The following is an 18,256-nucleotide window of genomic DNA, read 5'->3' on the forward strand; positions in this document are numbered from 1 at the left end:
GTTCACCTATACCTCAAGGATACGGAACTCTCTTCTGAGGACCAAAACGTTCACATTTTGCACCGAGAAGACGGATGGTTTGAGAGGGGGTGAAGGAAGTCATCTATGTAAAAAGAGAGACGCCATCTTTAAATAGAGGAGAAGGTCTCAGATTTCAACTGTCAAAAACCGATAATGGAGCTTTAGTCCTGATACCCAGTCACGTTCACTCCAATCAAGAACTTCATTCATGTGACCAGAGTGGCTCATCTATGAGTCAGCCTAACAACGACTTAACGAACCTCTATTGTGAGGAGTGAGAGGGAAATCTGCATGTGAATCCAGTTTACACAACACCTCAACTTATAACTCAAACTCCACACTCTCCATTCTTTGAATTGAGAAATCTCCTTGGATGAGAAGTGAACTGTCTTCAGTTACAAAGTAAAGTCCAGCTGTATGGTTTTTAACCTTTTTCTTTATTTATTTACCATGTCCTGGATGACTGAGAATCTTCACCTGCATCTTGCTAGGTGCGATGTGTATCACTCTGTGCTGTTTACACGTCAAAGCCTCACACAAAGCCAGGTTCTTCTGCTGTGTGGGTGCTGCATGCTGGGTCTCCAGTCCAAAAACTTCTAGAATTCGCCTTAAAGAAATAAATGTCAAGCATGATGTGAGAGTGGAGAAGTGTATTCTGTTATCGGCCTCCTCCCACCAAGCCTGCTCAAGCAGAAGGGGTAGATAAAATGCACTGATACTAGTACATAAGTTTACTTTAAGTAATTGTACTTTATATGTCTGCTTAGTCTAACCAGAGCTCTGTTACTAATCTCTTTAGTTAATTTTACTTAGACTAGTAGCTTTTTCATTTTCCTCATAATTCTAAAAACATTTGAGCCTTACATTGGCCTGTCGCAATAAACAAATCAATTAATCGCATGATAAATGAAAATGATCAACTTCATTTTCATTTATCGGCTTTGTTTCTTCCTGTCTCTCTCTTTCTACCGAAGACACTGGATGACAACAAGCTCAACTCCGGTGCTTTTCACTGACCCCTCCCTTTCTCTGTTTTCTTTAAAATCCATTTTAACTGTCCAAAATCGCGTTTCTAGATGGTTAAAAGCAGCTACGCTGAGAACCTAAGCTACGAGCTAAGCTAACAGGCCAACTTTGGGGAAAAAACCTCCGTCTTGTTCAAGCTCAAATTCATGGTTGAAACCCGTGTCTTTGTGTAAAAAGTTTGTCTCTGCAAAAAGAAGCTGAGAACTTGTTTACTGATTTTTTTATTTTTTATTTTTAAATTAAAAGCTTTGCATGAAAAATGCTATGCTAAAGAGCTCAAACCACACAGAGCGTCCGCCATTTTGAGAACTGAAGAGACAGCCCATGTCACGTCAAGGGGCCTCTCTCCCATTTTTCTCAAAGAGACACGCTGCTCGCTCCCTCACTATCCATCCTTCGGTTCAAACAGTCTTATACTGCCATCCGGTGGTCAAAAAAAGGTACAACACGGAAAACAAATGAACAAACATTTCTTCTTAAATTTGGCAATAATTACTAATTATTGTCAATTTTCAAACAATATTATCGTTTATCGCAATAATTTTTGAGACAATTAATCGCCCAGCAAAATTTGTTATTGTGGCCTAGCTTTACATTCAGTTCAGTACTTGGACAAGGATAAATGAGTTTTGTACCACTAAAGATGCAAAAACCAATTATGGACATAATTCGTTTTTAAAGACTTATGGCTATTTAATAAATAATGTCTCATTTGGTGCACAAAACTTGTTCACCACTGCACATCTACATCCGACCAGTTTCAATAACACATTCATAATGCTTTTATTAATTCTAAAACTTTATGTAAAACTGACCGTTACAGATACACTCATGGTATCTGAAACGTCCCCTTTCTAACTCGGTTGTCAAAGGATAAATTTGGCAACAAAATTGAACTGAATTGAAAATGCTGCTTAAGTAAAAACATTCAAATGTTTTTTGTTTTTTCCAGCCAGTAAGCAGCTAAAATATTTAATCTTGCACAAACACATTTAAAAGCTCTTTCTTATTGACCTTGCATTAAAAAAAAATCCCAACGAGTAATTGCCCAACTGTTCAGGCAATAATTAAATAAATAAATAAATAAATATATATATTTTCATTAATTGTAAACTGTTTGCTTATTTTTCCAGGTGTCAAATGCAGACTATAATTTATTTTATTTATTTATTTTTTCAGGTCTCTCTTGTAAATGAGTCCTTGAGGCTCAATGGGACTAACCTGTCTAAATAAAGGTTGAATGAATGAATAATAATATAATCAACACTCAGAATCTTTACGAAATATTTATTCAAATTAACGTAAGCTGAAGGTTTTTCTCTTCTTTTGCCGACCGAGATTGAGTTTACAAATCCTGTTGGTACCAAATCAACTCTGATAAAGACTGTGAAATTAGTTCTTATTGTGTGTGTGTGTGTGTGCATGCGTGCACATGTCTGCATGCTTAGATATGATCCTGAGTGTGTGCTGGTAATAACATTGCTCTAATAACTGAGTAATGAGTAATAAGATGAGCTTCACCAGCTGTTTCTCATAATGTGACTCATTTATTTCTGATGATTTCTGAATGACAGATCCAGGATAGTGTTGAAGAAATATAGTTGGGTTGTTTGGAGTGTTGGAAAATATGTAAATAAGGTGACAAATGATACGAGATAAATGAGGGTTCCTGTTGTTTAGCTTTCAGATTTCCTTTTGAACTTTATCGCCTGCAGCCAAAATGCAAAGATACTGTGTGTGTGTGTGTGTGTGTGCTCCAGCCTTCATCTGTGTGCAGAATATGCCTGACAGTATTTTCAAGATTTTAACCAAAATGGCTACAGCTTCTTCATTACTCATCGTAAAATGATTTAAATCTCCTTGAAATGCGTCCGATCAGATGCATTCTTTTAAGGAATGCTAGGCCTTTTATTTGTCTCATAAGAAACATCCGAACACCCTCGTCTGAGCTGTCAAAGGTAATGTCAATGCATCCTCTGTTCTCTTAAGCAAAGGAAAGCCAGTTGTCCTGAGCGAGGATGCTTTGAATTCCCTCCAAGCGCTGCTTGACTCTTACAGGCCTGAAAGACGGGGAGCCTGAAAGGCTTTTGTTGAAGAATCCAAGGATGGCCTCAACGTGAAGGGCAGTGTGTGTGTGTGTGTGTGTGTGGTGGGGGTGTTGTAATACCAATTACAGTTCATTAAATTGTCTGTGTGCTACATTTAGCTGGTAAAACATTAATTTCTTGAGGTAAAACTAGTTTCTTTTAAAGGACGGGAAACTTTGTGCAACATTTGTTTATGACTCAAAGGCATTTGCATAGAGTAGTAGTTTAATAAATAACCTATGAATAATGTAACATTCATTCTATTTTCAGGTCTCTCTTGTAAATGAGTCCTCGAGGCTCAATGGGATTAACCTGTCTAAATAAAGGTTGAATGAATTTTGCTTTAAAATAAATTTCAGACAGTCATTGTTAAATCCCTGAGGTCCGTTGAGGAAACCTCCTGTGTCACCGAGTGTCAGTCACAGCTTCTCTGAGACCGTTGTTCTCCTCCACAAACCTTAGACGAGTCGCACACTCAGCCGCATTACACGGTATTTTCTTTAGTAAATTGTTGTTATTCTACTTCTCCCTCGCTCTGCACTCCTCTGGGTTTGCCCGTCTCTCATTCTTTGTCTTTTTATTCTGCCATGTTTGCACGGGGGGTGCATAACAATGAGAACACACGCTGCGTGAGCAAACACAATCATCGGAAACCCAAAGAACTTTGGAAAATGCGCAGAGGTCGCACTGCAGTAGTTTCACTGTACACGCTGAAGGTTAACAAGGTGGCGTGCGTCTAGCTGTTGATGGTTATATTGAGGGGAAAATGGCTGTGATTATGGTGCTTGAGATGCTTTGGATGATAATCATCGTGTTTTTCTCTCTCTCCCTCTTTCATTAGGGTAGTGGGCCCCAGTGGTGCAGCTGAGAAAATGGACAGGATGAAGATAATCAAGCGGAGGTTGTCCATGACTCTACGCAGCGCTCGGCCCGTCGATGACTCTCTGTCTGAACTGGCAGAACAGATCGCTTTGGATGAGCCATCTACAGCCAGGGACAACGGTGAGACGTGCACTCTTGCACGTACAGTATACACAAACACCTCAGCAAACACGATCACTCTGGCACACAGAATGTGTGAAGGGGATTATTTTGCAGCTCTTGTTTGAGAAAATTGTGTTTCTAATATAATAGAATATCTGCATTCTATCCATGTCATGCCATTCTAATGGTTGCACAGTTATAAGTTCATATTTTGTATTTTTTATAAATCAATATTTAATGCTATTTCTTTATAAACGTTTTGACTTTAAATAGTCGAGCAAACACAGGTGCATTAAAGAGGGTTGTAGTCCACAAAGAGGAAGTTGTGATTTAGCATTTTGTGTTAAAGAAGCAGTTTGCACAGCTGCAGAAGTGGAACGCAGCCCTGGTTAATACACCTGGGCTTGTTCTAATTCAATCTGAAATCTCTGTTATCAGGTTTGTTTATTTTAAGGTGAAAAAAATGAAGCGTTATTCAAAGGTTATAGTGCTAAAATGATGCTAGTACTTAACAAACTTTTACTAGTGTCAAGCGATAGTTGGCATGTTTGGGTTGTTTTTGAAAACATTTTGAATCGGCTGAGTTTCTTGAAATTTACCCAACAATCAGCAGACACAAACTCGTCTAATCCTCCAATGGTGTTGCATTTTTTCACCAGTATAATCTTAATCACATCTAAAAATACTTATTAGAGTGCTGCAAAAATAGAAAAAAGTAAGCTGAAGTATTTCCTTTGGGCCTTTTTGCCCTTTTAACTTACCGGGTAGACACAGTAACGGAGCTTTAAAAGGCTGCAGATGGACTAAATATTTCATAAAACCTGAAGACATTTTCTTTAAAGAATTGCTCAAAACAATTTCTGAAACAAGATTTTAGACTTTGTACTACCAAACATAACGCTTCTGGATTAAGATAACCTGAAGTAACCTATTTTAAATTACAGCAGGAAGTATTGAGTTTATACTTTGCAGTAGTTTGCTCCTTTTGCACAGAGATGATCTGTTTACCACTTCAACCAGCACATGCGTATGTAAACACATTACGTGTTGGCGTTTTAAGAAATTTGTGTGAATAATCTGTTTATCTCATTAAAGGTGTACAGACGTGCAAGCTCACTAACATAAAGTTCCACCAGTGATTTTTAATCCTCTGGTGTCATCCTCTTTACCATCATTTTTCACAATTATTATCACATATTATCACAATTAACTAATAGGTATATTTTGTTTTTAACTGGTTAAGCATGAAGACTGAAAACCAGAATAGGCTTAGAACGTCAGCGAGTTCCTGAAATTGAGTGAATTCTGTGTTTTCACCCAAAAAGTGAAGGTTTCTTCTAGTGAGGAGAGCTTATTGTGTTTTAGAAAGTCTGGTTGCCATCTGCTGGGACTCGTCCAGGATTACAGGTTCAGCTTTGTTTAATGCCTAAATTTGGGGTGTTACATCTCACTTCTGTTTTAACACGTATATAAAAAAAATAACAAAATGACAAAAGCATCTCATTGTTCAACTATAGCCGTGTTGTGTGGTGCTTCTTTGCTTTTTTTTTTTTTTAAAATGTACAATGTTTTCTCGTTGCTTTTCCAGCTTGAGGGCTGCAACATCCCGATACCCACACCTGATTAATTTTACTCACGCCATGCCATTTTTACAGCCCCCCCCTCCCCCCAACTGTTTGGTCTTTAATAGCTCGGTCTGTGTCAGTTCATCAGTCTGAGAGTGGAGGAAGTGATGTAGAGGATGACGAGAGGACCATTAATGTTCAACAACTGCCCTACATCACCAGCTTCTTTAGCTCTTTTTGCTTTGCTGTGTCATCTCCTCACACTCATGCAAATGCCAACACTCCCTTCCTCACCTCCAGAAGTTGCAAAAACAGCCCTGAGAAGAATCATTACAACGTGATTCAATCTGATAATACATGTTTACTTACTGCGCTATCGTTTCAAAGGGTTAATTCATGAGATATTTTGGTTTTTAAACACCGTGGAGGAGGTGTTTATGATGTTTATTAGCAGAGCTGTTGTTTTGGATTGCTCCTCCTCGCCTTTGTTGCCTGTTTACTTCAATGTCTTTGCTAGTTTTCTGTGTGCATGTCTTCCTTTACTGTCTGTTTCTGTCAACAGCCCTCAATGCGTGTGACTCAGCTTCTTTTTCTCTGTGCATGCCTTGGATTTGATTGCAGTTTCCTTTGCTGTGTACGACTGTTGTTTCTTTCTCGAACCCAAATACTGTTCACATCTTTGCCTTGAATTTATCACTACTACAGACTGAACTGTTATTTCTTGTCCTGCATTCGGTTCGTCTCTGGATTTGGTCTCAGTCTGATTTCATATAATTTATTTTCTTCCAATTGCTTCAGTTTCTTGCCCTGCTTTTTCTGGTTTTGACTCTTTCCCTTTATTTCTTCTTTCTCCTTTTGTCTTTTGCCCTTGTTTCCCATGGCTGTCTGTGTATGTTGTGGATCTCAGTGCCCATGGTGTGCTCCGTGCACCCTCCTGCCTCTCACAGTGCTCCCTCCTTCCTGCGTCAATATGCCGGTCATCTGGGCCGCACCGCCTTACGCAGAGAGCCAGGTGGGGGGCTGGAAAGGGAAAGAGCCTTCCTGAGCCTGCACAGGACTGGATCTTTGGGTATAATTTCACACGTGCAAAAACACACACACTAACAAACCTGTAAGTATGCAAAGACACATCAGGGAACTGAGTTTTCCATTTTATAATACATTATGACCAGTTATTTTTTTTGTTTTTACGATGCGTAGTTCGGCCTGTCACGATAACAAATTTTGCTGGGCGAGTAATTTTCTCAGAAGTTATTACGATAAACGATAATATTGTTTGAAATTTGACAATAGTTAGTAATTATAATAAGTAATTAGTAATTATTGTCAAATTTAAGAAGAAATGTTGGTTAATTTGTTTAGAGTGTAGTACCTTTTTTGACCACCGATGGCAGTATAACATCGTTTGAACAGAAGGATGGATAGTGAGGGAGCAAGCAGCGCGTCTCTTTAATAAAAATGGGAGGGAGGCCCCTTGACGTGACATGGGCTGTTTCTCTTCGGTTCTCAAAATGTCGGACTCTCGGTGTGGTTTGAGCTCTTTAGCATAACATTTTTCACACAAAGCTTTTAATAAAAAATGAGTAAACAAATTCTAAGCTTCTTTTTGCAGAGAAAAACAACTTTTTACACAAAGTCACGGGTTTCAACCGTGAATTTTTGGAGCTTCGACAAGACAGGTTTTTTTCCCCGAGGTCAGCCTGTTAGCTTAGCTCGTAGCTTAGCTTCTCAGCTTAGCTGCTTTTAACGATCCAAAAACGCAATTTGGATCATTAAAACAGATTTTAAATAGAAAGGGAGGGGTCAGTGAAGAGCACCAGAGTGGAGCCTTTTGTCATCCAGTGTCTTCAGAAAGAGAGAGACACGAAGAAACGATAAAGCCGATAAATGAAAATCGGGTAGATAATTTTAATTTATCATGCTATTAATTGATTTATTGTTTATCGTGACAGGCCTATGCATAGTCGAACAAGATTCTAAATTTCAGAAAGATCCATAAAAACCCTCTATTCAAGTAAATAAGAACTGCACACTGTGGCGTTGATTTAATATTAACATTATGCCATTTCATTTCCATCAATAGTTGCACTGATCTTTTCCTCCATGATTTTGTATCGATAATGGGAAAGTGAAAACTCTTCTCCATAATGCCATGAAGAATCTTAATAATGTTAAGATCTTCTTTTTCTGGCCATCACCAGGAAGATGGGACTCTGAGGATGACCAGTTCATAAGTGAAAATGATGTCTCCTGCAGCCTGAATCATAATTTCACAATCTGAGATTTAATGACGTCTGGCATCGTTTGCCATGTAAGTTTATCTTAGAACAACCGTTTCTTATGGTTGTTTAAGGACTCACAATCTACTTAAGATTAAAGATTGTTTCTGGCTAAAACATCTTCATTATATTGCAATAATTTTGCATTGCACTATTTGCAAGGTGCATAATGGTACGTGTACTTGTACCATAACTGTTCAGTACAGATGTTTTGGATGGGTAAAGCAAATTGATGATAAATACGTTGGTCACAGGTGATCACCACTCTCAGAGCAGGTGTATGCTTTATTGAACCTCATGTTGCTGCCCTGGCTACACCAAAATGGACCATGGCTTGTTTAGAATAACACAGCTTGTTGTACATGACCTGCTATGATAGATCCTTTTTTGTCTCTGCTTTTGGGTCAGGTATTACTTTTTTAAAAAGTGGCATTTGGTATTTCTTTTTCTTGTTGAACCTGTACCAAGTTGTGACACTTCTACCAAGATATGTACCAAACCATCAATTAGGCATACTGTAACAACCCTATTTTTTGCTTATAAATCAACAGTGTGGCAGTCTGCTGGTTGCAGAGTAGGGGTTTGGTCAGATATAATTCTCATGCTTTGTCTGAGGTGGCTCACGTAGCGTAAAATTGTACCTTTTAATAATTATTTTTAGTCACTAGGTTAAATATTTGTTATTCCCTTGACCTCTTAATGCTTTTAATGTTGTGGCAGATTTATATGCATGCATATTTGGAGAACACTTGAAAAACATCACCTTTGGGCGGATAATACATGCACTGTTAATAAATATAGTCGCAAATAGGAATGTATTTGTTAGTGCATCTGAGAGGCTTTTCACTGAGTATTACATCTGTATTTACTGACACAACTGGACCATCTTGCCAACTTTTTACTATCAATGTGGAAGGATAAAGCACTTAATGCCTTAATCCTATGTACACAAATACACACACGCATGCACAAACACTCATGCAGTCACTTTTTCCTTCTGTCCACATTATGTAATGTTGTGTGTGGCTTTATGGATCCCAGTAATCTCATTTCCCAGTTTGGCTGGATGGCTAATATCGGAAGCAGCAGGGCTTAACACACCAAAATATAAATTAAATACTAAAATTAAAGTAAAAAATGTATAAAAAGAAAGAATAATATGCCAGGCAAGGGTATAAAAGATGGAGAAGTGAGATATTGATTTTTAGGGCCTGGAGACGGAGAATTAGAAATGAAAAGTTTGCATGACGGGAGGGAGACGCTGAGGGAGAACGGTCTGCAGAAATCACATACTGCAAAACATAACTCCTTGCTACATTTAAAGTTACATTAGAACCTAAATGTTTAATAAAAACTTGCAATCTGTGGGGGAAAAAAAAAACAAGCATGGATAAAGTTTAAGGTTTGAGGTGTGCTGTATTATTTGGACTGTAAGGTACACCGGATTATAAGGTGCAATATCAATGAACGGGTCTGTTTCATACATAAGGCACAACAGATTATAAGGCTCATTAAGCAAAACAAGTTCATTTTGACCAGTTTTTGAGCACCGTGCACCACACAAAATCAGTTCGAGGTCAGTAAGCACAACCAGAATTAATACACAAGGTGCACTGGATTATAAAGCTCACTGTTGATTTTTGAGAAAATTAAAGGATTTTTAGTGTACCTTATAGTCTGAAAAATAAGGTAACTTGGGTTTAGAAATGCAATTGAGTCTCTTGGAAAGGGCATGATATGTTTGGACGTGCTCAGTCCTATTGCGGATCTGATTCTTGAACCCCAAAACCAAAAAAAAAAAAAAAATGTGGAAAATGTATATTATGCACAGTATGTGAATAATGTGTACATTAAATTACTAAAACATAATCATGTACATTTAGTTCAGGCTGATTAAGTGGTGTCCTCTGGTTGAAAGTCTTTGAAATCTGCAGCTGTCTGTGCATTCAGAAGAGCCTCAAAAGACTCGAAGCATAAGTATGGCAAGACCCAGAATAGATGCTGGTCTATTATTAAAATCTTGATAAAGTGTAGTTTGAAAAATTAAGAGGTATGCCGTGCATGTTTGTGTGTGTGCGTTTCTCACTGGTCGGTCTCGCTGACTCACTGTGTGCCATTTGGCAGCCAGGGCACGTTGCAGCCTTTAACAGAGTGACATGATGCAATCTCTCTTTCCTTCTGCACTGAGATTACCCACCCTTTCTCTGTTTCTCACTTTTTCTTTCTGTATTTTACTTTACCGTACTTGCTCTGTTCGTATAAAGTCGGGAAAAAGTAAGCACGTCCCCGTTCTGTTCCAAGGTTGTACACATCAGGACATACGAAAACGATTTGTCAGCAGCAGATCTTATGATTTACAAAATGGTAATTGGATGAGTAACACTTAAGATATTGCACTGCGTACTCTGTGTACTAATTTTATAGGAATTAGCAGTGTTAGTATTGGTAGTTGAGTGTTGATGATTAAATGCACTTGATTAATGACGATTAAAAAGTGACATTTTGGTACTTTGCTGTTCTAAAGCATTAAGAAATGGACTACTGGAAAAAGCTAAGAAAGTATTTTTTCTGTTCATCGATCCAAAAAGTGCCCTAAAATCATTATCACCCTAACATAAAATGTATGAAATGACTCAAGACAGCTGTCACGTCAGTCTTCTGAGAAGTGGCTGTCAGAATAGGTTTTCCCTGAACTTGGCCAAAGTAGGATTATGCAACAGAATTGTCAAGTTGCAAACGGCCCAGATGGTCCAAAGTCCAGATGGCAACTTAACTCAATGCTGTGAAAGTACCTTAAATATGTTATGTATTAATTAGAGCCCACAAGCTTTACTCATTTGCAGCAAAGCTGTAAAGTAAAGTGGGTTGAATTTATTTCTGTAACAAAGTGTGAAAGACTAAAAATGCCACACACAACGTGATTAAAACGAGGCCTGCTGCAGATATTTTTATACAGATACAGATATTCTTGTTGTTCGCACCACATGTGGTAAATGTGGTGGAGCGAAATTATGTACACAGGGTCCAAGTTACATCCAATAATAAAATATAAAAGAAAAACAGTAATATGTAAGACTATGAACTAAGAAAAATATCAATTGAATATACACTTAGCACTAATAGCATAAAAACAATACGCCGAACAGCAGCACGAACATGAGTCTGTGTGAGCAGTGTTATACAGTACAGTGTTTAAATTATAGGATGTAATTTGTTAGTAGTTCACACATTTTGGCTTAGTTTGGGAGAATGCATTTTGTGGTCCACCTGAAAGTGGTTTAACCTAATTTTAGGACTTGTTACAGTCAAATGATCAATGATGTATTCATACTTTAGTGGAACAAAGTAAGACTGTCTTTCTCTTTAACATCTTTGTTTATGATATATTTGAGTTCTGTAAATGCAAGAACTCCTGTAAATAGTATATTGTGTCTGCCCAGTGCACTGTTCCTGTTTTTTGTTTTTTTTCTACAGGGACCAACACCCACTTTCACCACACTGTACTTTCTGTACAATCAAGGAAAGTTTTTGCTGCAATTTTCCTTTTTCACCACATCTGCATCTCCTTCTGTGTAATTATCTGTAGTTGAACTACTGAGAATTATGTCAACATCCTGTCTGTTTTACAGACTAAAACATCCATCTGTTAATCACTTTTGTTACACGCCTTTTCCTTTCTGGGTCACATTGGAGCTGGTGCCTGTTTTCCAGCGTCCATTGAGCGAGAGGCGGGGTACACCCTGGACAGGTCTCCAGTCCATCACTGGGACACAAAGAGACGAACAACATTCACAGTCTTACTCACACCTAGGAACAATTTGGATTTTCCAATGAACCCAACTAAAACAAGGTTTCTGAAAGCTGTCGACTCGTTTCCAAATTTATTACAGGCTGCTATTTTTGAATTTCACAGATGTCTCCTCCGGTGCTTCTCTCTCCTCCCCCCGCTCTTTAGCTTCATACACCAGAATACTGTATTTAACACTTTGAATTAACCAGAATAGGGTAGAGATAAAAAGATTAGAAGCTTTTCTCTCCCTGCATTTTGCACACCACGAGACCTTGTCTGCGCCAGGGATTTAATGTAACGCATTAACATTGCATTAATATCTGCAGACTTCTCCCTCGCCCCCCGTATGCTCCGAGCTATCCATTTACGCAATCATCAGATGGATTTGATAAGAACAATGGAGTGGATTCCTTTAATGTGGTTGGTCCTGCAAGTGTGTTATTGTTTTTAATATTTCAGGTTGACTTCCTGTTTTATGCTCAAGGCCTAAGAACAATGTTGCTAATGAATACCAGTGATTTTCAGAGCTAAATGTAGAAAGAGTGGCTTTTAGGGCGTTTGAGATATTTGGCATCAGCAGGGCCAGTAGCTTACAGTTAGGCACCCTGATTGAGGTAATTGAATAATAAGATTCCTCAAATGTGGATAAGAGGTTCAAAGGTACTTGCTGTACTACAGTCTTTGGTTTCATTTTCCCTCTAAGGCTTTTGAGCATGTTTTTCTTTGCATGCGTGTTCCTGAGGGATGAGAAATGCACTTTGATTTGCATTTGTCTCATTAGTCCATTATCATACTGTGGTAATTATAGTTTTTTAATGTAGAATACTATTTTTTTTAATTGAAAACTTATAGTTACAGTAGTCAGGCAAATTTGTTACTAGAGATGTTTACAAGAAGGTGGCTGCTGGAAAGAAACTTTAAAATAATCACAGTTCTGTTGCTCTAAAGAAAGAGGAAAGCTTTCATGTGTAAAGTTGTTTGTGAGTATAAAGTGTCGAGGAAGCCATGCGTACGTAGTTCAGTGGCTAGCTTGGCTCCGTGATGTTTTAAACAGCCTGAAGCTCAACGATTCATCTTCTGAAAGAACGCGAACAGCACTCTTAATTTAAAGTGTAGGTAATGGGCGTGGTTAGTCTTCACACACATTTATTTTGGTACTGTTAAACACATTGTCATATTAAAAATGTTCCAGTGGCAATTTACGTAAACCGTACCCCTATGAGCCCCAATATTGACCAAGTTCAAGCCAATCGCATCGGTGGATGAAAGCTTGGTAAAGTGATGTTTTTTTGTAAGTGGTTTTGTAATTAAGTTCATCATTATTGACATGTAGGGTGTGTGAACCGCTCTGCTTGAGCGTGTTTTCTTTGTTAATGTTTACAAGACAGCCTGATAATTGACATGAAGAAGGATGTACGATTTTGTCTCCCAGCAGCCTGCGGATTGGCTCTTTGAAGCAATAATCTGTGAGATTATTATGAGGGAAGATGGCCTTTTATGACTTTATCTGGTTGACATTTGGATGAAATTTCCAGTTCGATGCATCAATTTTCTCTAAATACCTCTTTTGAAGTTGGCTTCCATTGTGGCACTTGGGACCAAGACTCTACAAGAAACGAAAGAAAGGAACTAATAGCCAACAACCTGGCATCTATGAGTATTTAATCATCAATACATCATCTTACGAGTTATCTGCACTCGTGGACAAATCACAGAATTCTGTGTGTCTTTTGCGACGTGTGAAGAAATCATTTTAACATCTGTCCCCGGTGAGTCAAAAATTTTAACACCTGCCAAAGTTTTCACAGCAATCACTGTTGTAGTTATCTGTTCAGTGTGTCTCCAGACTTCACACATGCTTGTAGCTTAAAAAAAAACAACAACTTTCTAAAACTATTTTTAGTTATTGTCCTAATAAGAGTCGCTCTTGATATGCGCATTTGTCAAGTTTATTTTTCGTCATTTCTGAAGTATTTTAAAAATATATTGACTGATCAAGGTTCATTAGAACAGCTGTATATACTGCTTAGTGGTTTAATCTGTAGCAGGAAATATATTTTTTAAATTCATAAAATGCATCAAATCAGTTACAAAACAGCCACTTTTTTACACTTGCAATGAAGCCTTAAAATGTTGTAGACATTATATGTGGTAATACAATTTTTATATGGCTGACAGAATGGACTTTCTGGGGTTTCTCTGTTAAATTACCACTGTGGAACAAAGTGTGGGCCTGAATGTGCAGTAAGATCACTTAGGTTGCTTACGTTGTTGGCTGTTCTTGACATGCTGAAAACAAGTAGTAAAAGTAGTAAAAGTAGTAAAACTTACGGTTTCCTTGCTGCAATGTTTTGTTAATGCACTCCTTTGTACTTGCTTGCACCAATATTTTTTTATTTTGTGGAATGACAAATGATATATGTAGATTTGATAGCTGTTAAACCAATGCAGTCATTATAAAACGGTTGTTTATACAGTAAAAGAGCATTTACACATTTTATCAAAAATTGAAATTACTTCTTACTTTTATTTCAAACACATTTTTAAATTAAAGAGTACAATTCTACTAAACAGTGGCGTTTACAAGTTTTCTGATATTTGCGTATGTATGGCCTTCTCCATTGGTTGTGTCAGAGTCATCTGTATGACCTTTGTTTTTTAAATAAGTCATTTTTGAGTTTAAGAAAGAGCGGGGCTGATCATGCAGAAAATGTCATCAGCTCATAGCTCGAAAGACGGTGCGGATATTCGATACCATCTCTGAACTCCGAGCGAGGGAAGGAGAGATGGAGACAGGAGGAGAGGGAGATCGAGAGAAAGGCTGATATCACATGAGAGGGAGGAGAGTAAAAGCAAGGTGAAGGGAGGGGAGTGAGAGGACTGAAGCACTGATCGGGGCGCCACCGGCAAGAAGGGAATAATTGAGAGAGGGAAGTGGATGGAAGAAAGCAGCACAACAGCCTGAGGAGTGGCGTGCAGGATAAGTAGAATAACCAAGGACAACAAGGGAGGACACGTGACAGAGCTGGAGAGAAAGGTTGGGAAAAAGAGGAACGTGGAGTGCACATAAATGGGAAAGTAACAAGTAAAAACAAGATCTGGTCAACAGTGAGGTCCGGTAGTGGAACATGTGACAGATGGAAGTGTTTTTTCTGCTGTGAGCTACAAGATAAGTGCATTGTGAATCTTTGCCCGTTTGCATGCTTGTTTCTGGATGACACAAATGAAGACAGAACACCTGTTATTCTCAGAGCACCGAGCTTACGTGCATTAGGTCGTCTCTGCAGCATTTTACCTACCTGCACGATGTTTGACCTTCCTTAGTCAGCAAGCAGAGCGCGACTGCAGAAAGAAAAAGGAGAAGAGATGAAGGGAGGGAGCAGCTATTGAAAAACCCACAGAAAGAGAGAAAGATAAAGTGGAGTAGCAGCTGAGGGAGTTGTTGCTGTGATTAGTGTGCCTCCACTGTCCTCCTGTCCTCCCAGTCCTCTGCTTGGAGCTCCTTTTGGATGTACTGTTTATTGGATTTTTCACCGGCAGAAAGCTTGAACCTTCAATCATTTACAGCTTCTGAAACGTGGGAGCCACCCAGCCCTATTGACTGAAAACTGAACTGAGATGACCTCTTCTTCTTGAAAAGGACCTTTTTTTTTTTGTTTTAAACTTCCTTGGGCGTAACATTTTCAGATGCACTTTCAAACACTTGTGGTTTGAACCCTCTGCGATAATGGAAACACCAGACAATCCTCAAGGGTGCTCAAGTCGTGCTCCCAGGGTGGGAGAATCCAAATTGGGGGAGACAAAAATGGGAGAGAGAGAAGCCCCGCTGAGGTTGTCACCGTTTCGTATGCTTCGAATGCTGGACTCATGTCGTCCACCAGGAAACCGCATCGGTGAGTCTTGATGATTCCTGTCTTCCTCCTGAAGTTCGTTCTGATTTGATTTTTGTCTCCCGCCACCGAAAGCTAAAGGGCCATCATGTCTTTGCTTGTGTCCAAAATGTTTTTGCTTGTGTGTGTGTGTGAGCAGGTGTTGGTTTGTCTGTGCTAGCAAATTGTCTCCTGAACCACTGAAAAGACTTTAATGAAACACTCAGAAAGAACTCATTGAATGTACTTTTACAACTAAGTAACTTTTGCCATTCAATCCTTTTTAAGATGGCCACCACAACTAAGTGACCTTAGAAAACACAAATACAGCCATGATCTATCAATTTTAAAGTTATGGGGTAGGTAAATTGAAGTTTTTTTTTAAAATACAGTAGTCCCTCATCTTATCACGGTCGCTCCGTACCCTGAAGCCTCAGGATAAGTGAAAAACCACTAAGTAGGGATACAGTAGTCCAAGTTCAAGTACAGTAAACTTATATTAAGGCTTCAGAATCCCTTCCCACACTCTTGTAATGTTCTTAAACCTACATCATTTTAACAACATATCTTACTAAATTATCTTACTAGCTCTGCAGAACAGTAGTGGCTATGTTTTATGCGGACTCTGTTCATTTCTGCAGACCTATCCTGCAGCAGTGAAGCCCACAATCAGTCTCTATACATGTAAACCTACTAATTTTTACAACAAGCTACATATAAGTATATATAGCTACTAAATTTTACTTTCCAGGCTCTGCAGTACAGGAGCGGCTCGGTTCCAGTCCGACCTGATAGATGAAAAACATACGTGGTACAGTCCAACATTTTTCAGTCAGGTCATCTGGACAGGTTTTTTTTTTGTGTGCTGAAACGTTTCACCTTTGGTCCGGAAGGCTTCATACGAGGTACAAGTTGACTGAAGCCCACCGCCCCATCCAGCTTGATGAGTGCATGCTGCTGCCCAGGATTTAATCCACCACCTCTGGCCCGGTCCGGACCAGCACCTGACTGAACCCTGCAGCTGTCTGTCATCTGCAGCTCCCAGGATCCGGGTCACACTGAGTCCAGATCAACTGCAGCCCAATTACTCAGCAGTGAAGATACAACTTGAAGGATGAGGTCATCTTCAGGATTATTTGTGACTTTCCTGCCAGTCCTGTGAGATTATCCTTACAGAACTTCTGACTTTGAGTTGCAAAACTTTCCCTCCATTTGCAGCAAGCAGCGGTTGGAAGCAGTGTTGACTTCTGGGAAGTAAACTGATTGCTAACTGGGTAACGTAGTTCTTTAGACTGGCAAAAACAGTGAAGGCTTAATGAAAAGAAACTACAAAATGGTGGGGCATTTACATTTTATTTTATTAATTTTTTTGTGGAAAATATTATGTACATGTACAGTACTGTTCTTAAATGAACCGCGATAGAGCGAGTCCGTGAAAAACGAACTGCGAAGTAGCGAGAGACTACTGTACTGTGCTGGTACAAATGGTACACTCTAAATGAACTCCTCAAAGAAGTAATGATTTTCCTGTTAATTCTTTAATAACTTTATTATCTACAGAATGACTGCAGTGTGTTGGTTTACACAACTTTCAAACACAATGTTTGCAAACTCTGGCTTTTAGGGAGAACAATAGATCTCTGTTCAGAGCTTAAGCCTGACATTATCATATAAGTTGAGTACATTGGAGAACTGTAGCAGATATTTGTACTATTGCATCACTGAACCACCTTCTGAATTTCACCGTCAGACCATTACAAGTTGAGGCGTTATGAGAGAAAATCTCAATATTTCTACAACTCTGAAGCAAAGTCTAGATGTTAGCTTTTTAAAATCCTCTCTGTTGGATTTTCCAGCATGTTTAAAGTAGTGGAGTGAATTTCCTTCTTACTGGGGTTCATGCAGAGCTGGGTGAGGTAAGCGTTGTCCTAAAAGTATCCCACTCAGTCTTTTAGCAGGGACTGAAACCTAACTAGGCCAGGCTGGCTTCATGCTGGGACACAGCAGCAACTTGTGACATTTACTGTCTGCTCTTTGTCTTTTCTGGAGGTGGAACACAGAGAACCTGCAGGGAACTTGAAATGTACGTTTTGTGAGATGAGGAGAGTGTTTGGGTGAGACTCTGGCTCTGTTCAGAGCAGTTATATAGACGAATATCTGTTTTGTATTGTTAAGTCCCACCAGATTATGAGATTGTTCGGGTTATTTGTGGAGATTTCCTGCTATGTGATGTTTTTTTTGTTTTTTTGTCTCACCCACCCATATCTTGACTGTTGACCCAAACCATCATGATCAGGGTCTTTCAGAAACTGAGGAAGAAGTCCAGTGTAATTTGATTGCTGCATACTAATTTCACAACCATGTTAACGTGTGCGTCTGTTGGGGTGTAGATATCCTGGATCAGTTTTCAACGACTTTGGTGTCAGGTACGCTAGGTTTATGTTTCACCATCTGGGTTGTGAGAGTTAATTTATGATATACTCAGTTTACTTACAAAACTGCTTCCTTTATTACCTCCTTAAGTTTGCTTTTTATGCCTCAAATTTAGTATTGTGTGTAAACATAGTCACCAGAAGTAGTATTTGCATCATGAATAGATTTGTCTTTGGAATAATTAATTGCTTGATGAGCTGAA

At 38.8% G+C, this 18,256-nt stretch overlaps 1 protein-coding gene across 1 annotated transcript in view; it reads left to right on the forward strand.

Moving 5' to 3' along the window:
- LOC119417586 (cyclin-dependent kinase 17) overlaps positions 1-18,256 on the forward strand; it is a 49,770-nt gene that overhangs the window by 4,289 nt on the left and 27,225 nt on the right. Inside the window, exons 2-3 of the mRNA XM_037684827.1 lie at positions 3,976-4,136; positions 6,591-6,752. Coding sequence (XP_037540755.1) covers positions 4,007-4,136; positions 6,591-6,752 — 292 coding nt within the window. The 5' untranslated portion in view covers positions 3,976-4,006. The remainder of the gene's footprint in view (positions 1-3,975; positions 4,137-6,590; positions 6,753-18,256) is intronic.

The sequence above is a fragment of the Nematolebias whitei genome, chromosome 11 (genome assembly GCF_014905685.2).
Source record: "Nematolebias whitei isolate Nwh7 chromosome 11, NemWhi1, whole genome shotgun sequence".
Lineage (NCBI taxonomy): Eukaryota > Metazoa > Chordata > Actinopteri > Cyprinodontiformes > Rivulidae > Nematolebias > Nematolebias whitei.